The 25,878-nt window shown below is 41.7% G+C and overlaps 1 protein-coding gene across 1 annotated transcript in view; it reads right to left on the bottom strand.

The window, feature by feature from the left end:
- Positions 1-25,878, bottom strand: part of Pdzrn4 (PDZ domain containing ring finger 4) — a 350,277-nt gene that overhangs the window by 54,298 nt on the left and 270,101 nt on the right. Inside the window, 2 exon segments of the mRNA XM_051160234.1 lie at positions 20,493-20,595; positions 23,201-23,457. Of these exon segments, the coding sequence (XP_051016191.1) occupies positions 20,493-20,595; positions 23,201-23,457 (360 nt within the window).

Here is a 25,878-nt window from a genome sequence, read left to right as displayed (position 1 = left end):
TCAAGAGCAGAAAGTGTGCTTGGCCATGAATCCATCTCTCCTACATCAAAGTAATATTTGAAAAAAGAAGATAAGGGACCTAAGGCGGGGATCAGTAGATCAAATTGCCTTACAGTTTTTATAGGGGACCTGAGTCCCAGCATTTACACCAAACTGCTTACCACTGCCTGTAACTCCATCTCCAAGGAATCCAAGGACTCTGACTTCCATGGGCCTCTGTGTTGACATGTATATTCTCCCTCGCAAACACACACATACATATGACTATGAATAATGAAAACAAATATAAAACTTTTAAAAAAGCAATTTGATTATGCCAGCCCTCTCTGAAAAACTTTTATTATATTTGTATTGGACTTTGAATAAAATCCATCAGCTTTGTGATTGGCAAGGTCCTGGGTCATAGTCTGTGTCTATTTTTTAAAATCCAACTGGTGTTTTATAATTTTCAGTGTATACGTCTTTCACCTTGGCTAAGTTTGGCTGATACTTTAATCTTTTGTATATTATATGTGAGATTACTGGAAATCATACTTTTAGAAAACATTGTGGCTTGTGCTCAACCTCCAGGGTAGTCTGCTGTGACCCCTCTGTGGTTGTCTTAACAAACTTCCTCCTAAAATCAATTTTTATTTGAGATTTTCTTGTTTAAGAACTGTTCTCTTCTTCTTTTGAATACAAAGAACAGTGCTGATGGCCTCTCCATTCTTGGTCTCCAATATGAACTAGATGCATGACAAATACTTGGGAAGCAGCATTTCCAGTTACAGGCCCTGCCTAACACCCAAGTGGTCATGGTTCTCCAATGTCCACGAGCTACACTGTCCACATCTGCTTGTACCTGCTTTCCAGATGTTTTTATGTGATGTTTCCAGGTATCAAACTGTCCATGAGCAAACTTGTAAACGTGCTTCTTTTCCAGTGTTTCATCTCAGTCATAGGGGAGTTATCTTCCAACCAAGCATGAAGTGTAGAAGCTACTCAAGGCTATTAAATAATAAAAGTTACCCGAGTGCACATGTTGTGTGACATTGGAATATGTGCCTTGTATATTACTTAACTTAAATAAATACTATCATCTCTCTGTTCCTCCCTGTTCCAGAGACAGCCACACCTTCTCCTGCAGTGCCAGCCTCGTTTCTTGACATGATGGTGAAGGTTGGAGTAAACTGGGCTTGCTTCTTTTCTGGCAAAGTGGAGATTCTTGCCATCAAGGACCCTTTCATTGATCTCCACTACATGGTGTACATGTTCCAGTATGACTCTACCCAAGGCAAGTTCTGCAGCACAGTCAAGGCTGAGAACGGGAGGCTTGTCATCAACGGGAAGCCCATCACCCTCTTCCAGGAGTGAGATCCCGCTAACATCAAATGAAGTGATGCTGGTGCCAAGTATGTTGTAGAGTCTATTGGTATCTTCACCACCATGGAGAAGGCCATGCCCACTTGAAGGGTGGGGCCAAAGGGGGTCATCATCTCTGCCCCTTCTGCCGATGCCCCCATGTTTGTGATGGGTGTAAACAATGAGAAGTGTGACAATTCGCTCAAAATTGTCAGCAACGCTTCCTGCACCACCAACTGCTTAGGCCCCCCTGACCAACATCATAGATGACAACTTTGGTGTCATGGAAGGACTCATGACCACAGCTCATGTCGTCACTGCTACCCAGAAGACTGTGGGTGGCCCCTCTGCAAAGTTGTGGTGTGATGGCCCTGTGGCTGCCCAGAACATCATCCCTGCATCCACTGGTGCTGCTAAGGCTGTGGGCAAGGTCATCCCAGAGCTGAACGGGAAGCTCACTGGTATGGTCTACAGTGTTCCTACTCCCAACATGTCCATTGTGCATCTGACAAGCCAACTGGAGAAACCCACTAAGTATGAAGACATCAAAAAGGTGGTAAAGCAGGCACCTGAGGGTCCACTAAAGGGCATCTTGGGCTACACTGAGGACCAGGTTTCTCCTGAGACTTCAACAGTGACTCCCATCTTCCACCTTTGATGCTGGGGCTGGCATTGCCCTCAAGGACAACTTTGTAAAGTTCATTTCCTGGTATGACAATGAATATAGCTACAGCAACAGGGTGGTGGACCTCATGGCCTACATGGCCTCCAAGGAGTATGAAGCTCTGGACCACCCACCCCAGCAAGGACATGAGGGTGAGAGAAAGGTCCTCGGCTGCTGAGGAGTCCCTGCTCCAACTTACCCCCTGACACTGAGCATCTCCCCTCACAGTTTCTATCCTAGACCCCAGAATAACAGGAAGAGCCCTGGGAGCCCTACTCTCTTGAATACCATCAATAAAGTTCAGTGCACCTAAAAAAATATTATCAATATTATCTTCTTTCCACAGGCGAGTAACTCAAGGCTCAGAAGGATTTATACATCACCAAGCTATAGAATATGATTGTAACCTATTGTGGTTGATTGAAAGTCTACGCAGATAAAGCTTTTCTCTTGGTAAAAATGATATAATTCAATATTTAGCTTTGAGGAAGTAAATTTCTAAAGGTGTGTTGTGAAAAAAAATCAATGACTCAGCCATACATAAAGGATGATAAATGAGGTCTTAATGGAAGGCATTTGTTTTATATGGTTGGAATGTAAGCAAAATAATGTAGGTGTTAGAAAATCTAGAGTCCTTTTTTTGTAGGATTGATCTATTACCAATCAGATTGCTGGTCACACTGAATTACTTTATATGGAGGCCTATATCATGTTGCTATTTTATTCATACACTCAAGATTACCAAGGAAAGTTGTAGCAAATGATTCTAAGATGATTTCTGAATGTTGGAGAGAAATCCCCAAAAGAACATTTGGTTTTGTCAGCTTTGGGGAAACATAAGGAAGAGCCTGGCTATGGAGTATCTGGGCTGTTTTGATGTTTTTGTTTTTATTTTTTGTTTTTTAGTTGTCTTCTTCAGAGAGGCAGAGAGCAAAGGGAGCTGACTGCTCAGTGTTGCCACTGGTACAAGGTACTCTAAGTCAGTGAGGCTGTTTCCTTCCTTAGTCTATACTGCAGCACTTCTCAACCTTCCTACTGCTGCGACCCTTTAATACAATTCCTCATATTATGGTGACCCCCCAACCAGAAAACTATTTTATTGCTTGCTGTTAGAAATCATAGTGTAAATATCTTTGTTTTCTGATGGCTTTAGGTGACTTTCTTGAAATGGTCTTTTGACTCCCAAAAGCATCACAACCCACAGGCTGAGATCCACTGCTGTGCTGGGTTTCATTGCCAGGGATGGCTTAACTTAAAAAAAAAAAAAAAACCAAAGTCCATCAGAGACTGGAGAAGGAGTAAAAGTAAACAGGAAGTGCACGTTAGCAGCTTCCAAATTTATTAAAAATATAAAAGTGGCAGAGACAGTTTTCTGCCTGAACAGTCACCCATAGCTCTCTAAAATGTTGGAGCAGCATCTTCAGCCTTCTGGCCCAGTATATCTGACAAACATATTTGTGAGGCAGGAACTATTGAGGACCTGCTTATCTTGTCTTGGCAGAGTTTGGCCACCATCTCTGCCTGCATCCAAGCTTGCCAAGTTTTAGGCAGAATTCTATCAGTGGTCAAAATGAGGACGTTTTGCCCAGGGGCTGGTTTGCCATATTTGAAGCCATCTCTTGAGTTTCACAAGTAAGCCTAGTTGTTTAGCTATAGATAGATGTTTTAAGTTGATAGAGATGGGATATGATGGAAATTGAGTTACATTCAGAATTTTAGGTTCACCGAAATAGGAAAATGTTTTTCTTCAAGGTTGCCAAGTACAAACAGCCAAAACACTATGAATGTAACATGAATTTAATTCCTGAATGTTCTGTGGTTCTTCTTGCTGTAGGTAGTTTATTTTATATAGGTGTAATAATATAAGTGTATATGTAAAAAATTTAAAAGTTAATTTTTAAAAAACCCCAACGCATCTCATCTGAAAAATGTAGAACCTTAAGTGAACACAGACAACCGTGGATCCTGCAAACACCTGTCCTTGGGGTCACTGGCAGAAGAGGGATAGAAGCTTGCAAACCTTTTTGCTTTTTGAGGGGAGGTAAGGGATGAGTTTTGGTTATATTTTCTGAACATTAGAAAGAAGGAGACTTAATTTCTTCCTAAATAAAATCACTTAGTGGACCCTCTATTTAGGTAGACACTTTTTTTTTTTAATTTCAGCTAAATTTACCCTTTATTCTTAAGGCCTATTTGCAACTTTGGCTAAAAGGACCCACAACTGTGTTTATTTGGCAGATATCCATAGACAAGTCAAAGGAAGGAAAATCCTTGAATGAATATGGAACTTCCTGGCGTTGAAAAGGCTCAGCAGCTGTCAGTAGCTCCCCCAGGAAGTCACAGATACCTAGAAACACAGTACCCTCCAGGACTGTCCATGGTTTAGAGCTCTCTCAGAAGGCGGATAAGAAGAAACTACAGTTCGTAGGATACAATTGTTCTAGTTTGTTTTAAAAATGAAAATCACATACCTTTGACAATTAGACTCTAAAAGAGTATGGACTCAAACCTATGCCAGTGGGACTGGAATAAAGAAACATTGATGATGTGCCTCTATTGTGTTTAATATTGTAATGCTTTCTAAAAGTGTTTAACAGAGGGGGAAAAAAACTCAGCTGTATCTGTCATTGACCCCATCCAGGTCACCTTTGAGTTACATGGGGCCTCAGACTCCTTTGTTAAGCAACTCGGATAAGCATCTGTCTGCCTTGTTAACTGTTCATCTTTCAGCTTGTCAAGAGGCCTACTTGAATTCTCTTGTGTCCAAATTCAATTCAATTGCTATTATCCTGAAGTGTGAGTCCATATTTACACTTTCGCCCAGTCTCTATTCTTGCTTTCTGTGGCATGGCTCCGCATAAGCCTTTTCCATTTGAAAGGCAAGTTCCATCCATCTTATAGTTTTCCTTTTAAAAACACATGCTCTCATCTTCAATAGGCAGGCTACATTCTTATAAGCACAGAGGTTATGTATAAAGTAAGGGATTAGATGGGTATGATGGATCTGTCAAGGAAGGAGAAATAGAACAGATACTTATGGATGGAGGGGAATGGAATGGGAGGATTAAACAGAGAAGGGGAGGGAAGAAATGGCAAAGGAGGGAACACAGAGATAGAGACAACTAAAACTAAGGATCACTTGAAGGGTCATATTGAAACCTACTATAGTAAAAGCTTATTAAAATACATACATAAATTTAAAAAATCTAAATGGAACCACTATTTAATGGGAGAGACAAAGTACCAATTAGACATATTTTGCCATCAAATGAAGCCTCAGTGCTGGGGGTTGATTACATATAATTGAGTTGTTGGCCAAAGGGGAGCCTGTGCTCTTCCTGCCCTTCTGTAGTTGGCTCTCTGTTACAAAGACATGGCCTCATTAAAAGCCTAAAACCACCACAGACAAATGAGTCCCAGATATCCAAAGCTCTACTCTTATCTCTAAAACTCTACTTTCTAATTATAATAATAATGATAATGATAATAATAATAATAATAATAATAATAATAATAGTAATAATAATCCTCTCTGATTTCTATTTCGGTTCTCAAAAAATATTAAGATGACCACATGGGTGAAACAACATTTATAGAACTTTTTAGTCACTATTAACGCTCTGCTTATTTTTTTACTTATCTATTTTTAGACTAAGAAAGTGACAAGTCTCATTTTAAATTGGTACACATTGTTATATAAATTCAAAATTATATTTTTACTATATGCTGTACATATGATTCAAACCTGGTTCAAAATGTTTTGCATTTCAAGGTTATAATGGCCTATTCAGATAAACAAGCTAATTTAAAATGTATGTCTAACTAATTCTTGCATGTGTGAATGAATATGGTTTCTTCTGCCATTAGATGCCTATGCTATGGGTTTGGCTTTTTGGCCAATGGATTTGGTATAATAAATTCAAACATAATTTTAAAGTTGTTTTATACTGTTCTACTGTGACACTAAAAAAGGTTAATTCCAAAGATACTTTTAAGGTTAGATATGTTAATCTTAAAGACATTCAGTTGCTTACAATGCTAAAACTTGTTTGCTATGCTCTATTTTCACTCAAAATGGCTAAAAATCACCGCCTTCGATATACTTAGCCTTGATTTTGCTAATCTATAATATAGCCATAGGCTTTTAGAAGTTATGGACCTTTTATAAACTAAATCATACAGGAAACTGTTAATGCTCCATACTGCTTTACCATAAAAAGATCAAAAGGTTCCCAATTTCTTTATGGACCATATTTATAATTTTTAAGGCTCCAGCCTAAAAGGGATGTGAGCTAAAGTCCTAGTCTTTAATGATTAAGATAAGCTATAGACCTTTTATTGATTATAGATTAAACTTCATTTAGCATCCTGTACATGTCTTCAAGGTTAAACAAAAATTAATTAATAACAAAGTTTGTCTATCTAGATATTCTTAAGATAGACTGTGGTCTTGCTGCCACCTTAATTAAAGGGCTGAGGATGGACCCTGAACCCCTATACAGGAACTGGTAAAAATGGGTTTTAAAGTCTTTAAAGTGCATGAGGAGCTGTCCGGACAGTCTCAGCTGCAGCAGAAAGCTATGCTGCAGGTCTTGGGCGCTGCCCTGAGGCTCTCATCATTCCTGCAAAATAAACAGAGGTCTGCAATGCCTGCTCCCAATGGGATCAAGCCTGAGTTTTGAGTTCATCCAAGAGGGGACATTGGTCCCACAGCTGCCTCAACAAACCATGTCCCATCTACTGGCAGACTGGCCTCTGGAAGTCAAAATGCTCTCATGCAGGCTTGTCCTCTGTTCCCAGCCAATGGAGGCTCAACCAGCAGAAGTGTCACAGACGCATCCAGCCTTCAAGCTCCATGGCCTGGTGGAGGACAGATAGCTCCTAGATTCAGCAAGCTCAATGAGCCCAGGGTGATGCTGCAGGTCTGTTTCAATCTCACACTCAGGACCCAATGTCACATTGCCAACTTCTGTCATTGAAGGCTTCAGATGCCTTTTCAGTCCTCTTCATACACAGGGGAGCAGGCCTTAAATCTCACTCCTGGAGCTACTACTGTCAGGTTTAGATACAATCTACCTTGTTACCGGACTTAAAAAAAAAAAACAGGCCTCAGCTGCAACCTTTTACTATTCCTTTAGCTAAAGGACAATGACTGCTCACAGCAATTTCACCTGTGTCTAATAATTAAAGATACAGAAGTTTCAATTATAAAGAAAAGCCTCCAAAAGTATTTGAGGGTGTAAGAAAATGTTTAAAGGATGGTAAATAAAAGTTATGAAGGTTCGAGGGTCTGAAAAGATGATTAAGATACCCAAAATAGATAAAGATGCTTCAGATTTCTTTCTGCTGTTATAGGACTTAAGACTGCTCAGAGCTTCAACATTGATCACTGGATCTCTGATTTATTAATCTAACTCTGATAAAAATGTTCCACCATATGACCCTTTATCATAATTGTAAGCTCAAGATTGTAAATTTCCTTTGATTAGTCTTTTAAATATATACTTAAAATGTTTCTCATTGTTCTAGACTTATATACAGCCAGTCTTCCGAACAGAGAGGTTCCTTTATGTTATATTAATCCCTAAAAATTAAGATCAAGTGAGCTTTTGCCCTTCTGCTCCACAGGAGGTTTCTGTCTTCCCTGAGTACACCCATGTTACTGTTTCAAAGATGTCAGGAACACCCACGAGGCTTCTCACTCTCCTAAGCTCACCTCAAAGAGTATTCAGGCTTTTAACCCAAATTTTTTCCAAGCCTCTGCCATGCTACCCTTTTCTATAATATCTGTTTTACGGAAGACTGCAAACAATGGTGATGCTAGCATGTCTAAAATGTATCTCCCTTTGTAAACTTGAAAAGGATTCTTGTAAGCTACAGGGAATCTCTCTTCTCAGGTCAAGTGGAGCCAGATAAGTACTGTCAATCAACAGCCGAAGTTTCCCAACTACTTCCTATTTCAGAGGGAAACTTTCCCCCTTTCCCTGGGTTTGGGACTCCCCTCCCCCAACTACCAAAACCATGGGCCCAAAACCGACGCGCTTCCTGGATACCCTATCACTACATTTCTACATGTAACACCAGCTCGCGATGGGTGAGTTCGCCTTTCTGCTTCGTGTAAACACTTCTCTGGGTCTAAGAGACTGGTACCTCTCGGGCACCTTTTGAGGCAGAGGTACCTCCAGTCACAGTCTTTATGATGACAATTGAGCCTCCTCACTGACTTTCAGCCAGGACATTTCCCTTTGGGTGAGATTTCTCTCCAGCACTGTTTTTTTTTTTTTTTTTTCCCTGCTGCTGAAAGCCCTAGCGCTAGGTAAACTGTGTCTGTCTGAGCTAAAACCGTTCCTATATGGTCTATGCCCTTGGTCTTTAACCAATGCTAACGAGGTGCTGGAACAGACTGCACCAATTTTCAGTCAAAACCCATTCTTGGGACACCTGGATAGAGTACTGACTTCACTCTTCCCATGGACATAATCCATTTGCCAGGCCATCCAGGCCATCCAGACTCTCCTTTAGAATGCCTTCTGGAGAATTTCAAATCCCTATATCCACATTAAGGGATGCTAAGCTTACATGCCTTTGCAATCAAACACAGACAGGTCCAAAATGAGACCTTTTAAATTAATTAATTGATAAATTAATCAATCAGGTAAATGGAAGGAGGTTCCCATGTCCAATGTTTTTCTCTTCTTTGCTCCAAAATTTCCCCCTCTGTTCGCTCTCCCAGAAACCTTCAAACCTAGAAGAAATTCTCCCTAACCTACTAATTTGTCTTCCGCCTATAAATATGTTCCAGTAATTCTGTCAGGTCCAGATATTTCCTACAGTGAAGACAGCGCTAAAGCAGCTACCCATAGGTGCTCCAGTCTAACCTCTCAGACTAAGTCAAACAGAACCAGACCTGCACTTTCCCTCCCAGCCATAGATGTTCTCACAGATCCTGGACAGCATCAAAACAGCAGGCTCTCCCAGGACTTTGCCATCCTGCTTTCCCACCCCCATTCTCTTAGGGTTCCCCCAAAATATCTTTGCCCCCAAGTCAGCAGGAAGCAGCGTTTTCAAACACGAAAGCCCCTGTTCCTGCCTTGCCGCCTCTTCTTACTTCCTCATTTAAAAAAATTAAACAGAAAGGGAGGAATGTTAGCATGGGGGGGGGGGGGGAGAGAGCAATAGTCTGCCTCTAGGTTGCTTAGCAACCTCTGATGTTCTCACCTGCTGTACACCAGCACCAGATACAAAGGGCCAACCTCTTATTGCGCACTCTCTCTGTCACTTCCTTCCTCAACTTCCTTCTCTCTGTGTCCCTAAAGGGTACCCCTTCCCCTTTCTCCCAACTTCTTGCCTGTTCCTCCTCCCCCTTTCTCCTCCCCTTCCCTCTTTCCCTCCCCCTCCTTTTTCTCCCTCCTTTCCCCCTTCTACAATAAATATACCATACATGTTGCGTGGCAACATATTTTTTTTAAATGCTAACAACTATGATTAGAATGTAAAGTGAATATATAAAATGAAAATAAATTTTAAAAAAGAAGTTTAAAAATTGTGATTATACAAAACCACAATGTATCCACTAAAGGATGAAATGTAAATGTCATAGAACTGTAAAAAAAAAATATAACTGGAAACATGCAGAGAATTGCTCTTGAGGCTATACACCCAGATGCTGGGTTCCAGCACACAGTCCTCATGACTCGTCTAGCAAACAGCACTGGGCAGTGCTGCTAGAAGCAAAAGAAATGACAGACAAGTTCTCAGCAACTTGGCATGATGGTGTGCAATGGAGACACGGTAGGAAGACAGGAGGAGGCAGGTGGTCCTCCTGCAGAGATGCTCCAGGCAGAATGAGATGCCTTCCTGACTATGGAGGGAAAAGCAGGAAGAAATCAGAGCAACTGTCAACTCTCAGGTGTGTGCCACTTTACCTAGAAAGTTTTTTTTTTTTTTAAAGGACTAGAGATCTAGTCCTACTATCCAACCGGGAGTGTAGTAATCTAGTAGACGCTGTGTACCCAGTGACGGAGCTGTGAGGCTGAAGGAATCACTAAATAACACCAGGTAGTTGGGTAGATTGGGGAAGCAAAATAGCTTAATCTGCCACCAACCCTTGGTTTCGCTGGAAATGCCCTCATATTTTGAAAATGTGATTCCATTGTTATGCATCACAGGGTTTTAATCAGCCAGGCACTGTGGACACATATTTTCATATACAGCTAATTTAGAAGTAGGTACATAGAAACATTGTCTATAATGTTAATCCCACTTGCTACACTGATAGAAGTGTTAGTTTCATAAGCTTAATATTTAATTCAAGAATCATTAAAATTTAATTTTAATGTTCTGGTTGACACAGATTTTTATACATTTGGAGCACCATGTACTGTTTGAATACGCGCATATACTGTGTAATTCTCAAGTAGCGGTAGAGTCATATTTATCTCCTCGGGAATTTCATTTCTTGTGATGAAAACAATGAAAACGGTTTCTTCTGGGGTCTTGAACCACAGGATACACAGCACCTGTAGACTCCAGGCGGTGCAACTGACCACCAGTTCTTCCCAGCTTCCACGGCTCATTACTTCCAGGCAATATTTTCCCATCATTCTTCTCTTACAATTTATTAAATAAAATTGCACGATAAAAGGGAAAGAAAGCCACTGAGGATTAGTGAGACTACCCTCATGTTGCTTGTAAGAATATAACCCAGTATATCTTGAAAACCTCTTTTCCATATGCATTTATTTGAAGAGTTAGCTAATCACATACACTGCCATATGAACTTTAGTTCTGAAAAGATTTTTCCCACGAAATGATTTCTGAAGCATTGACAAAGATTGATGCATTAAGTAGGGAAAAGATAAACACCCCACACAATAATGAGACCAGAGTAACAAAAAGGTCATGCATACCGGAGAGAGACATGCACAGAGGATGCTATGTCTGTCTCAAGTGGCACAGTGTAGATGATAATACTAACAGTTTATGTTTGAGACCTCTATGGGACACAAAGCACAACCTTTGGCTTAACGACACACCTTTTGTTTGTATAGACTACATTATATGTCATTACTTAATGGCCAATGAAACACTGCTAGCCAAACATAGGCCAGGGCCTTCCTCAGCAGCTTATGTTCTCCAGGGAGCAGGTGAGGATCTATAATTCCCAGGCAAACCAGATTGCCTTGAGGATTCCAATGTTCATTTTAAAGACAATGTAGGATGGTAGGGGAAAAAAAATCTGTACTAAATTTGTTTTCAATATTTTTTTAAATTTAAAAATCTAAGTGTTGAATATAAATAAATACTGTTTTGAAATCCTTACCCACTATACCAGCTATTTGAAATTAGAAAATTTATATGAGTTATGTGGAAATGTGCTCGGAACCTAAAGCTAAAATGGAGAGTAAAGCAGCTTACTCCCAGTTGAAGTGACACAGTACGGAACATAGAATGTGTACACATGTGAGTGGTATATTCACCCTATAAAAGCTCATCAGTAAAGACTGATATGCCAATGATGCTAAGACACTGTAAACATGGAAATGATTTGACCATACGTTTGTCTCATGTTGCTTATAGCAGCTACAGTTGACTACTGAGAAGCAGGTGTTGACAGATGAGCCCATAGTCAACTCTGGGTATCCTGAGAAGCTCACACTTAGGGCACTGGGACTCAAGAAATTATTCCCAAGGTCCATGTAAGAAATGGAGTTAGAGCCATGCCCATGCTACTTGTTACTTCCCTTCTACAGATCCTATGGCATCTGAAAGGAAAACTGGGATCCCAATGCATTTGCCTCTTACATTGGAGAAGGCAGTTTTCATCTTCCCGCTGTTGTGGAAATGGAGTGTACAGAAAGTCAGTGGAGAAAAAAAAACCAAAACGTGGTATGCAAATATTCACCTTAAACACAACCTTCACAGATGCCTTTAAGGAGTGCAAGGCAGTCCTCTGTATGTGTATGTGAGCGTCTTCAAATGCAAAGAGAATGTTGGCACTTAGATATCATTTTATAGATGTGATATACAGAATCTTCATTTTATAGCTAGATTCCTAGTGTAGCGCATGCGTCCATGGTTACCTTGTTGAATAACTAACTCGGAAGGTTCAATTTGCTTTCACTGTTTGCTTTTCAAATAAGGCTGAGTGCTGTTATAATCAGTGAGGTGAAACGCAGATTTGCTTCATGTTTGTTTTATAAAATAATATAACCCAATCAACAGCAATACTAATCTCATTTTATTCTGCAAGAAACCTCAAAGAATTACAATGACTTTGATGACTTCTCAACCTGTGGCCTCATTTTATAATCATGCTTGAAGGAAGACTTTTTCTTGTTCCTAGTAGGCTCTCACAATTTAGGAAAATAATTCAATTTAATAAACATGGGTGTTAAAATTAAAAAGCTTTAACTTATGTCTGCATGGAATATTAAGACTGTATTACATGCAATTCTAGATTGTCAGCCTTAATTAAAGTTTGACAGATATGAAAATTAAAACAACCTCACAAAGTATTGGTCAGGTAGGATATGTCTGAGTATGAAAGATGTTATATTCATACTTGCACTAAAATATTAGCCACATTCCAGGACTGTTCAGGAGAAACCAGGGCATGGGGTCCTAGCGACACCAGATCCCTGTCATTTATCACCTGTGTGAACTAGAATATCTATTAGCACAGTTTACCAACTTAAATGTTTCATGTGAAACTGTCTTTCCTGTGAAGATGGTGACCAAAAAAAATCCTTCAGTTATTTTCTGGCAAAAGCATATGCTTGAGTTTGTTTACTTTGATTGTTGGATTAGCTGAAGGGCGTGGGGAAAACAAAGACTTCCACATCGTATTTCAAATTGCTAGTCTGTCATCCTCCTTCCGATAGAATCATAGAATCGTCACTGTTTTAGGGACTCTTCTTGTGATGTCAAAGGTCTAGAAACCAGGAACTAGGATAAGACAGGTCCTGCTGCAGAGAACCAGTGTTCACTTCGCAGTACCCACATGGTGGCCCACGACCATCTGTAATTCCGGTTTCAGGGCATTGAACACCTCTTGTCACCTTTGAGGTCTCCGGAATGCATGCGGTGCTCGTACATACACTCAGGCACGTACACAGAGCATAAAATAGAATAAATTAATATTAAATAAAACCACCAGGATTTATCTCAAGACGGGCAATTTATCTGGAAAAATTTAGCCATGTGATGTGTGCCTGTGACTGTAGGACTCAAAAGGTTGACGCAGGAAAATTGGGGCTTTGAGGCCAACATTAGCTACCCTGAGGAACTATATATCTCACAAAGCAACAGACAAAAAACAAAACAAACACACAAACAAAAACAGGTGGGAAAGATGGACCCCTAAGTGAGGAAGGACGTTGTGGAGTGCTCCTGAGAAAATGATGCTCTGTTCCATCTTGGAACAATGATAGAGACTATCAGAAGGAGATCTAAAGATGAAGCATCCCACAAGCAAAGATATGCAACGTGGAAAGCCCACACTTTTCTTTGAGTTCCACTGAGTTGAGGAGTCTTGTGTCCATCATGCCTAGAGAGGCAGGATCATGACAATGCTCATAGAATGTTTAGTGCCAGGAAGAGCTGAGACAAATTTTGGGTGTTTGGTTAAGATGGGGGATTAGTCCACAATCCAGCACAAGTACACCTAAATTATATTTGATGTGACAACTTTGATGGTGACTACAGAGACAAAGGCCTTGGTAATTGATACCAAAGCCTTGTCTAGAAAGAATCGTGTCTCAGGCCAAGGGATCACAGTTGTAGGATGAAAAAAAAATGTGTCAAGCAGACTGAAAGCATATGTTCCAATATATGACAAGTCATTGGACTGGCCTTCAAGATCTAAGCTGACATAATAAAGGAAATGGCAGGAGTGGAAGACCATTAACAGGTACGCCAATGAGCCAACTCCATATGGACACACTGATATATTGCCTTTAATGGTCAAGTAATAAAAAAAAAATCTCTCCGTACTTTATCTAGATCAGGGTTCCAATCAGAACCTTTCCATAGCCTGAGTCTTACAAAGGGAATTTTTCTAAATGGTTGAGTTTGCTGTGTAGTCAGTGGTTTAGAATTGTTTTGGATATTTCTTTCATGGCCATGAAGGGTGACTGGCAAGTGGAAGGAAAGAGGCTGGTGGTATACAACTTCCATTGACTTAACAGCTCTGAATAAGGAACTCTTTGTGCTTTCCACCCTGTTTCTCTCTGCTCTACAATCTCCTGTCCATAGATAATCCTCCTTATGGCCTCTTGCTCCACAATGCTTCAGACCCTCCGCACGGGCTCCTTTCATCATTGGTTCATCGTCAATGCCTGCACAGGCAGCAGCCCACTGCTTGTTTGGCTGTTTCACTCATGTTGAACGAGCACTTCATGTAGGCCTTATGAAGGAGGCACAGTGGCTGGTTGAAGGACATGTCATATTTGGAAGATGGCTCCGTGGTTAGAATGCTTGCTGCTGTGCAAGTGTGGGGACTAGAGTTCAGATCCCTGGAACCCAGGTAAGCGTCATCTATAATGCCTACACATGAAAGGTGGAGACAGAGATCACTAGAGCAAGCCAGACTAGCTGCTTTACGAGTTCTGAGGTCAACTGAGAGACTTTGCCTCAAATAACGAAGTAGAGAGCAACCAGTGACTCCCAACATCAACTTCAGGCTTTTGCACGCATGTGCACATACTCGCACACGCATGGACCCCCACACATGTGAACAAATGTCTACAATTCACATGCATACACATGGAAAAAGGTAGAAATTTATACCAAGTATGAGCTTTGTAACTGTACATAAGAATAGCTAATATAGATAACAGCTATATTTTTAATTTTAACTTTAGTTTTTAACTTCCACCATTTTGTCTCCTCCTGAGAAATACTCTGACTCAAAAACACAAAAACAAAAAACAAAAGAACAAAAAAACAAAAACAAAAAACAACCAAAGACCTGCTGCAAAGGGAGGGGCGTTCTTGTCACTGAATGGTGGCCTCAGCTTCATTTAAATTCCTTCTAACAGATAGAAGAGGGCAAAGGGTTTAAACTCCCCAGAAGCTGGTCCATACAGACAGGTATGGTCCTTCAGCTCTAATTTATTCCATCATCAAATATTGACTGAGGCCCTACTATGAGGCAGAGGCTCTGATGAAATAATAAACAGGACAGACAAAGTTCTGCGTTCACTTAGGAAAACACTTAGTTCTATACCCAGTACACTGGGGAGATTTTTTTTCTCTGAGGCAACTTTACAAATCATGAAGCTGTCCAGATGAATGACTGGGATCTAATAAATTATAGTTCTGGGGTGTGTGTGTGTGTGTGTGTGTGTGTGTGTGTGTGTGTGTGTGTGTGTGTGCGCGCGTGCGCGCGTGTTTAAGGGAATTCTGTACACTTCATAACTCTAACTGTGAGAGGAATATGATAGTTTGCTCCCATAAATATTCTGCACATACTCAGCACCGAGAATCACATTTTGCGAAACAACACCAAGTGCAAAGGTCCCCTTTGGTTCAGCATAAGTACTGCCAAGCGGAAGTTAATTAATATGCTAAATGCTTATTCTTACACACTCGCCAGAGTGGTTCAATTTTCAGTTAACATGTACATAGACACATCATGGCCTCTCTTTTCCACTTTTAATCCCAATTCAAATAAATTTCAATTTTTCCTGCTTCCATTTAATGCATCCACAGGGAGAGCACTTAACTCAGTCTTGTGTGTGTGTGTGTGTGTGTGTGTGTGTGTGCTACTTTTCTTCATCTTAGGGGGAAAGGAATAAGTGACTTCGATTAGCACAGCTAAATTATAAACACCCGAAGGTCCGAAAACATTGATTGAATTTTTTTCCCTTATGCTGTAATGAGATGTGTTGTATTACTAAAATTCTTCTCATTTCTGACTCTCCCGCCAGCCCTGACTTTTGAGATTTAATGACAAGGCCTACCAAACAAAAACACAATGAAGAGCAGCAAAAAACCAGCTCCTTCCTTGCAGCCAGCAGAGGCAAACACATCTCTATTAGAAGTTAGATGGAGACGCTGTATTTCTTGGAGGCTTTCCCTGTGAATTATTTCTCATGGAGGCTGGATTTCAGACCGACTTCTGCCTTGCTAAGGGCTATTTATGATTTATTTCAACCTTGACAGGCTGTAAGGGGAAAAAATGAATGGAAAAATAAAGAAGAGAAGCTTGGTCTTCTGTGGTACTATTAGGAAGCACCCTAAAATCTTATGATAGGTACAATCTTTAAATTTGATATTCTTTTTCTCCCCCAATATCTTTTAAAATTAGAAAACCAAGTGTCATTGTGATTATTTTTTTAAAATAGAGAACAAATTTCAAGCTGTGAATGTTTTGATGTAGACTGGTCCTCTTAAACCCAGTCAAATATTTTTCTTGAGGAAAGTAGTGATAGTTCATGGTGAGGTGTGGGTGTCATTAAAGTTTCATAGAGACCCCTAACATACTAGGATCACCATAATGTTGACACATAGTCTGTGACATCTCTCATCCCTCAAAAAAAAAAAAAAAAAAAAAAAAAAAAAAAAAAGAAAGAAAGAAAATAGAGAAAAGATAAAAGAAAGGAAGAGAAAGGAAAAGAAAACATTCACTGTCCATCTTGGCTCCTAGGGAAGCCGTTAATCTATCAGTTTTAATGATCTGCATGTTTAAAATAGCCTACATGTGTGTTAGCTGAGTTCTGTTCTATTGGGTCAATACTTCATGTACTAAAATCTCTATCCATGTATTTTGAAGATATGCAATCAGCTCTGGTTCTGAATCAGTCATTGGTCAGTCTGTGAAAACATGCCTAAAACCTTCCATCGTCTGTGTTGGAGCAAGCACAGAATGCAATCTTTACAGAGAGAGAGAGAGAGAGAGAGAGAGGAGAGCGAAGAGGGAGATAGTTGTAGAGAGAGAGAAGAGAGATGGAGAGAGAGGGAGGAGAGGAGAGAGCAGAGCGAGAGAGAGGAGAGGAGAGAGAGAGAGACAGAGAGAGACAGACAGAGAGAGACAGAGAGAGAGAGAGACAGAGAGAGAGAGAGCAGTAGGTTTTATCATATCTTGCTTTTTAAAAGTCAGGAGAAAAAAACACCTCATGAAAACTGTTTGGCAGGTCAGAGGTAAGACATGGGTACACAGATAGGAAGACATAGCCTTAGTGCTCCTTAGATGATATCCTTACAAGCTCCGCCCTTACCCATCTCCACCACTCCCCATATGCAAGCCAATGCTACCCCTCCCTCTCAACTGACTCCCCTACTGAGTCCTTTGTTCCTCCCCTGCTGTGCCCATGCCCAACACCCCTGCCAGAGTGTTCTTGGATAGAGCAGCACAGAGTCACCTCATAGGCTAAGGCCACTCCAGATAGTACCCCCTCACTTTGCCTCACCTCCGCGCCCTCAAGCATGGCCTTCCGCCTCCCTTTTTCCTAGTTATTGAGCCCCCCCTCCGCGTCCCCCCACATACAAGCTTTGTGGTGGATTGCCTGAGAAATGTTCCCTGCAGTCTTGGTTTGCACATTTGAATGCCGTCTCCGTTTTGTGCCACTGTTGGGGGAGGCTTAGTATGTGTGGCCTTGCTAGAGGAAGTGTGTCACTGGTGTTAGTTAATAGGCAGTGATACAGTCACCCCTAAAGGCCCCGATGACCATGGGAAAACAGGCAACACCAAAGCAGCCTTAGAAGCATGGTCGAAAACACATCCTGCTCACCTCCTGCGCATGCCCTAGGTCGACCTATAAAGGGAATCCCTCCCAATTCCCCTTCTTCCCTTGTGTGTCTCCAGAGACGATCTATATATCCCATTCCCTTAATAAATCCCTTAAGTGGATCTATTTCACCATACAGGCCCGTCACATACACCCTTATAACTGGGGGAGGGCTCTGAGAGTTTAAGGGATTTTACCGTTCCCAGTTCACTCTCTGCTTCCGGCTTACAGTATACGAAGTGAGAGGTCTCCGACTCTGCTCCAGCTGCCATGATTTCACTCCACCATCACGAGCTATTATTCCTCTGAATTCATTAGCTTAAGGGAGCCCTATCTTCTGTGTGTCACCTTGGCCGTGATATCTTATCACAGCAAGATAAAAGTAGTGAAATGAGCCTGCTTGGGCCTTTGGCTTGCATTTCCCTCTTTCTGGAAAGGTCCTTCCACTTGTCTTCGTCGCTCCTGTTCTCTGGGTATCTCACCAGAGAGGATTTCCCTGACCACCATGTATAATGGAGGAACAACCCGCCCCTATCCCACGAGTCTCTCTCCTCAGTGACCCACTCTCCATGCTCTTCATCAACTCCTCTCGTCCTCACAGAACTCATGCATTCATGTGTTCACTGTCTACCTTTCTTCTCTAGAAACTAAGCTACACTGGGACTGAAGGACATCAACACGGAGTTCATGCTTTGCCGCCAGGAGTTTTTTTGGGACAAATGAATGTGTGAAAGCGCATGAAAAGGGTAGGGAGGCTCTTCCCGCTTCTTGGACTGCCAGAGTGATGGGCACTTCCGTTTAGAAAGACAATGTATAGGGTGATATGGCAATGAGACGTAGGTCATCCCAGCTAGTCACATGAACACTCCACCTATCAGCATTCATGTCCAACGTGCTAAACATGCAGACATGTCCTGTGTGCAGGACAGGCTCTGGTGATGGCCACGGATGGACAAGATTTTCTAATCTCACCTGATGAGCCATGAGGGCTGCTGGGTGCCACTTCTGGGTATGACCGAAGAGTTCTGGATAGAGCAATTATTTTCAGATAAAGTAGGTGACTTATCCTTCAGTCATTTGCCAATGTCCTTAAACATGTATGATGCACTCACGTGTGTGTGTGTGTGTGTGTGTGTGTATGTGTGTGTGTTTTCAAGGCTGAAGACTGTCATAGTAAATGTTTCGCTTCTTTATTTAAATTTCATAAGGACATTCTTTATTTCAATTATTCAGAAAGGTACCTTTGGCAACAAAGATCACAGATGGCAGCAAATTAATGGTAATGGTGGGTGATTAGCTGAGATTACAAGTATAGAGAGGTGTAATTTGCCAATTTCAACGTCTTGATATTGGTATCTACTAAGGCTAGATACTGACCAAAAGGAGGGTATGGTTTAGCCTCAGTGTGCCCTATAGAAAGGAAACCTGTCTCTATTTTGGTATTTCAATGACATCTGATTGATTAAAAGACTCTCTGCTCTTAATACATTTAGCTTCCTCCTGGACCCACCCAAAATATTGTCTTATTTAAAGCTGTAAGATAGAAACTAAATGAAAAGCTGAAGTCATGTAGGCAATCCTACTCGGAAAACCCAAACTGCTCTAACTGAAAGCCAGTTATTGCTATTATTTGAATAGCAAAACTGTGATCCAATACTGTCATTTATTTCTTATGACTAGATGAAATGTATTGGGTTTCTTAGAACCTGCCTACACCTGAACAAGCTTCTAAAATTGTGCGTAAGGGAGCAGAGACGATAAAAATTTAACACAAACAGCCATGACAAAACTCAGATACGAGGTGTCACCGCACATCTTTCTGAACCCCAGCTGCAGGGAAATAATGACTTCCACAACCACGAGCAATGACTTTTGCGGAGGGAGGATTTCAAATAAACGTCTGTTTGCTTTAGGTGAGCTTCACTGAGTTGGCCTTATTTGATTTCAGAGCCTCCCAAGGGAGAAGACTGCCGGATTTCCTGCTTGTAAAATAGGAAGAACGCTTTGCTGAACTTGTATGACATCATCTGAGGCATTAAAGGGCAGGTAATCGTGGGCGCTCTGCCTGTTTGCCGGCGCCTTCTCCTCCACAATCTACTGCATTTCCAAATGTCAAAGCACTCCGAACTCAACATGTGTGAACTGCAGAAGTGAGGAAATATCAGGATAGAACCCTCTAACTTTTGTGAAATGCTTTAAATAATTTGCTAGATGGGCTTTGTGAAGTGCTGTGGGCTGCAGATGGACTGCCTAGTGTGCCTTGTGAAGGTTGCAGAGTTTAACGATGGGACCAGAGTCTTTCTCTGTTTCTAACAGTTACGAAGCTACTCTTTCCAGGTCGCACCTGAATCGTAATACAGAGAAAATAGGTTTGTGAAAGAAAATAAAATAAAGCTAATTTTATCAACTAATACTGGACTATACAAGGGAAAGAATAATTTCCTTTCTAAACTCTAGAAATTCACTTATATTAAAAAGGGTAAATGCAGCTGCTATAAAATATTTTTATATATGCATATGTTATATGTGTATATAATAACAAAGCTGTAAGCAAATTGTTTCCAAGCTGATGCTGCACAGATATTTTGCAATAGCTTTAAAATAGTATAGACAAATTACTAATGCCAAACCACCTGAAAGATTTTATTCTAGGCATATAATAGACATGCTATTTCTGAGACGAAACGGGTTTCTTTGTTATGCAAAGCCCCCTCAACCATAACTTTATGAAGAAACATGAAAGGAAGTGGTCCTACCTCATATTCAAAGTCTTCAGCTCTGTCTGCATCAGCGGGCAAGCTGGGGGCGTACTCATTGTCCTCGTAAAATCCGGGCTCCATTGGATGAAGAGAATGGCAGCTGTGGGGAGTTGCACAACAGTACAGCAATGGATCCCAAGGATGGCTTCCTTTAGCATTTCATGCTACCCTTTCCTGCTTCGGGGTAAATCTGTTCGTGCCTAAGGGATTCTGCCTTCAATAGAAGCATACATTTGTCTCTCCACTGATGAAACCAGCCAGTGTCCTATTTCTGAAGGCTAAGGGGAGGAAGGCCCTGGATTCTAGCTTCATTTCTTGATGAGACCAGTGAGAATTTTCCTATGACCCAGGGTGTTTCATGGACACTCTTTCTCCATTGAATGTGACAACACCTGCACAGATGTATAGCAATTTAGGATTGCTACTACTCAGAGGGGTGCACTATGGCGCAAGGCCACAGAGTCAAACTGGCTGTTCACTGGCATTTTCAGAAGCACTTTTTTTTTTCTAGATGAGAAAATATACATATACTTCTGTCTGTTTCTCAAGATGCTATCTCACCATTCTCATAACCCAACCCTCCCCTTTGATAAGGGGCATGCACACAGATAGTCAAACAAACAAACAAACAAACAAACAAACAAACAAACCCTTTCCCTGGTGACAGCTTTCAGTCTTTAAGGACCCTGAGTAAGTTCAAATAGCACAGACTAGCTCTCCACTGTCTAAAAGGTGAGGCCTATGCTCATGCCCCATTACAAGGTAAGAGGTAAGTCCTTGCCTGTGACGTGTTCCTATTACTAGGGCTGCTGGTCTGCTAAAGATTAAGCAATGTGAGCCCAAACAGCAAAAGCAAGAGGCAGCATCATGGCTGCTTGTCTATCAGATAGGCACGCCCCTTTCTATACAAACTATTAAGGAGAAGGTGACAACCCTCTGTCTGGGGCATTGATGTGTTCCCCTTGTCCTTCAGCCAGTAAGAAGGCAACGCCGCTGCCATTAAGAAAGACCTCAGTCATTCACAAATATTTCCTGAGTGCCTACTGCATGCCAGGCTTGGTGCCCAGTGCTGCAAATACGCCCATGCACAAAATCCGATTCTTGCCTTATTAAATGAGGCAAACAGCTGAGAGGCAATTTTAGTATAGGAAAGTAATTAAAAGGAAAATATGGACATTGTGAGGCTCACATGGTGTGGAAGGAGAGGCTGCAAGACTTGGGAACAGCATCCACCCCCGCCCCCTCCCCACCAGTTAAGGAATGTTAGCTAGTCTTTGCCCAATTAGAAGCCAGACTCTGAAACTTCCGGCTAAGGACCTTTGCATGTGTCTCTTCTTCTGCGACACCAGGATGGTGAGAACAAAGGCACCCTGACCTAAGGCTGTTGTGAGGACTCATTGAGGCAGCAAGGTCAAGCAATTGGAATATTACCCAAAACATGCTAAAGTTAGATAACTTTACTTCCTCTTATTTTATTTCCTGTTAACTTCCTGCTCATTCAAGGGAGCATTTTCTGCAAGCTGCTTACTACGTGTTGGGATATACACATGAATTTCACTTATTTCTTTGTTTACTCATTGTTCATTTCCACTCCAGAACATACATACCAGGGGCTACTGACTTTATATCTGTTCATAGTTTCATCTTTCATGTGCCTGGTATAAGAGCTACTCATTGTGAGGCGGGCGGATGAACATGGACACACAAGCACACAGGGTGTTCCCTTTTGCAGGCTGAGGTCTCAAGAGGTAGATTCAAAAACTTGCTTGTGCATTATAATTGCCTCAGGGAGTGTTGGAGAAATTGTTCTTGCTTGAGTCCACTCTAAAATGTCTTAATTAATTGGCTGGAGTGCCTACTGAGGTTCTTCTAGTGTTCCCAGGTGAATCTGCTGTGTATCTGTGATCCAGTGAAACAGGTGATGGAAGGAACTCATAGGGTGAGGCTGGGCACAGTGACATGAGTGTCTTACAAAACACAAACTGGAGTACAGAGAGCAGTGAAAAATGCATTCTAAAGGGACTGTAGCTCTTAGGGAAGCAAATCCGGATGATGCATGAAAATTACTTAATATAGAGAACACAATGAGTGGAGCAAGAACCAGGCAGATGACATTATTTAAATAAAATACCCCGCCTTTAATTTTTGTAAAATTGGGGAGAAAATGCCTTTAATTGCTGCTTATTTCCGAGTGTTGTTTACTCTGTGAAAACCTGGACCCTTTGTTTGCATCTCGGTAGATCTGGTAATTGGTTTCTTTGGAGAACTGTAGTTGAATTAAATCAATTTCCTAGATTCTTTTGTAGAGAAAGAAAAAGCAAGGGAGAGAGGGCTGACTCACAGAGGAAAACATGGTGCCAGCGTGTCACCCTCACCTGGGCCTTAATGAGGCTTTTTGGCAGCTTTGACGAGGAGAGTTATTTCCCTGACTGGGACTCTGAGCCTTGAAGGGTAGAGAGAAAAAGGGAGCTAAGCAGAACCAAGCTAGTCACTGTGCCTTGGGAAGTCTGGTTCCACAGCACAGCTAACCATGTGGCCAAAGAGGACAGTGGCAAGGAGAGCCGAGAACTAAGGGGAGACTTCCTGAAGAGAGGGAGGAGCCAATCCCAGAGCTGTCCACTTGGGAGATATCTAGGTCTTTCTAATGCCTTCTTTAAATGGTGACTGACAGGCAAACAGGGCTTTATGAGAAAGGAAAGGTATACCTGTCGGAAAGCAGAAATGGACAGGTGTCTGGCACTGGAGGGGTGAGTGGTCGAAGCTTGGCCAGGGCCATGATGTGTTCAAATGTGATGTCGGTCTGTGTGCTGGCATTCATGAGCTGTACTTCCGGGACCATGCCATATGTTGGTCGGCTGAGGGGAGTCCTTCTTAACACCTGCACCACTATGGGCTCCTTGGCGGTTCGGAAGGCTTCCACTGCCTCTTCATGGGTAGCCTTTGAGAGATCCTTGCCATTGACCTACGAAGACACAAGGACAGCACGCATCTCAGAGTATAGAACACAAGACTTCCAGGACAGACTGACCAGTTCTCATATGAAGTGTTTGAATGAATAATTCATCAGTCATTGACATTTGTTGACCTATCTGCTAACATAAGGAAGCGGCAACTTCGACCAAAACATTTCACATCATTATGAAGTATCTAGAATTTATTAGTAAAACACCACCAGGATTATTTTAAAAGGTTAAAATGGTTTAACCTTGCATCAGAAAAATGTTCACCCAAATCTTCAGCTAGGTAGAAACACTGCATATGTATTCACACAACACTTAAGGGATTAACAACCTTTTGTAATATTTTTAATACTTAACTGAAACTCCATCTGAAGCTTACTTTTTCAGGATATTGTCCAATTTCTTTATACTCGTCTTTATTCAAGGCCATGTTATTGAATGTGTGCACTATATGAGAGCATCACAATTTATCATGGCCCACCAGCCAGCAGCAGCAGCAGCAGCACTGATGACAGTTTGAACAGGAGAACCCAGACCTGCTGAGTCAGAACTAGCACTGTGACAAGATCCCAGATGACTCATTCATGCTTAAAACGAATATTATTCTAAATTCCTTTGAAAGAGGACTCCACACCCTGCTGGACCCTCGCCTATTTTTGTACTTAACTCTTCACGGTAGCCTCTGACGTAAAAGACAAATGAAGTTGTCCCCACTTTTCCATTGTCATCCCCCAACAGTGACAGAACCATTTGCATTTAGGATGAAAAAAAAAGTCATTCTTTTGTGGGACTCTCCCTCACCTGCCTTCTAAGGTGTTCCCAGCAATGTCCCCCAGTGTTAGTAGCACACAAACTTTCTCCTAACTTTTCCCCAGACTGCTCTTACAATGGTGTCAAACTATTGTCCTCAAATACATCCTGACAATATACACCATGAATTGAGGTTCTCTTAATAAATATCCCTACAGAATTATCTGATATTAATTAATCTTGGCTCTAACAGGTATGAAGAGGGACTTGGTAGCAAAATACTGTCCCAAACACCCTGGAAATGGTGTAATTTCTAGGCATCTATCTAAGCTGCTAACCTGTTGGCGAGGTAGTGGTCATTGCCATGAGCTAACAAACTCTTTAAAAATCCCTGAGTGCCTAACAAGAAGAGGAAGTCATGTTAGCTGTGGTACAGTTGCTGACGTTCAAATGAGCACATTCTCTCTCTCTCTCTCTCTCTGAGTGGACAAAGAAAGTGTGGGTGCTGAGAACAAGCGTGGGGAAGTGGGTAAATGATACGATGCCAGGTGAAAGGGTCCTGTCATCCAGGGAGAGACAAGCTTAATGACCTAGGATAGCTAATTTGCTCAATTAAGTTTCCACACCAGCAAAACATGTCTCAGTTCAGTTGCTGGCTCACTAGGGAGACTCTCAGATGGACATCTGGGTGGCGCGCAGCAGTGTGCATGCGTTCACCAACCTGCACTTTCACGTTCTCATTCTTGTCTCTGTGGACCGAAACTTGGGAAAATGGCCCTAAAGTTTCATTAACACAACCTCAGAGTGTTTGACTCAGGCATATAGGCAATGTGGACACATGACAGACACCTATATGCACAGTCATTCAAACCTTGAGCTTGTTCTGGTTGACTGGGCCCTGGGACCAGGGCCACCGGCATCTCCCTGAGGAAGGAAAATTAGAGAGTCACACTCAGAGGCTGGACAGCAGGAGGACCACCTCCGCTCTGTGATGAACAGTGTCTTCCTCCATGTGTCCCAGTGTGGTCAGTATTTATGAGTGTCAGATTGTGAGGATGAGCAAGAAGAGCCAGTGAGAAGCGTCAAGGGCCTGGACAGAGGGGAGAACTGCTCACTCATTCCCATCTTTTATCCTCATTCCCACCTTTTATCCTTGAATTTAGTGAAGTTCTCTTGCCGCTTCAGAAAGAACTCTTGGTGGATTCCTCCTTACCCTCTCTTGGAATGGTGTTGGTTTGTTACTTTTACAGCAGCCTTACATCCAAAACAGTTTCTTGCTGGCAGTGGCAGGGTGAGGCACAGGCTCCCCTGTCCTTCTGAAGGGGCTTTAAGCAATATCTAAGGAAATGAGAGATGTCTGACTGGACTTGCCTCACTTCTACATTAGAGTCTACTGGTGCATAAAGTGTGTCTGTCAGCAAACAGTAGACAGACAACGCCATTAATCTAGCTTTTCCCTGAGGTGGCTGGGTGTCTTGCCTGTGTGTTAAACTAATTTTATGTTCAGTATTCATATTTGTCTTAGTGACCTTCAAAGCAAAAATGACTTTAAACATTGAGTTTCCAGACACCTTGGAGTGTGACAGACTAGCACCCTTACCTCGGAAACTTGTGAAAGAAAACAACAGACCTAAAACACATGAAGCTCTTGCTCTGCAAAGGGATAAGGTCTT

Source organism: Acomys russatus, chromosome 17, assembly GCF_903995435.1.
Source record: "Acomys russatus chromosome 17, mAcoRus1.1, whole genome shotgun sequence".
Lineage (NCBI taxonomy): Eukaryota > Metazoa > Chordata > Mammalia > Rodentia > Muridae > Acomys > Acomys russatus.
The sequence above is the reverse complement of the archived record's forward strand: the minus strand, read 5'-3'. Positions and strand labels throughout refer to the sequence as shown.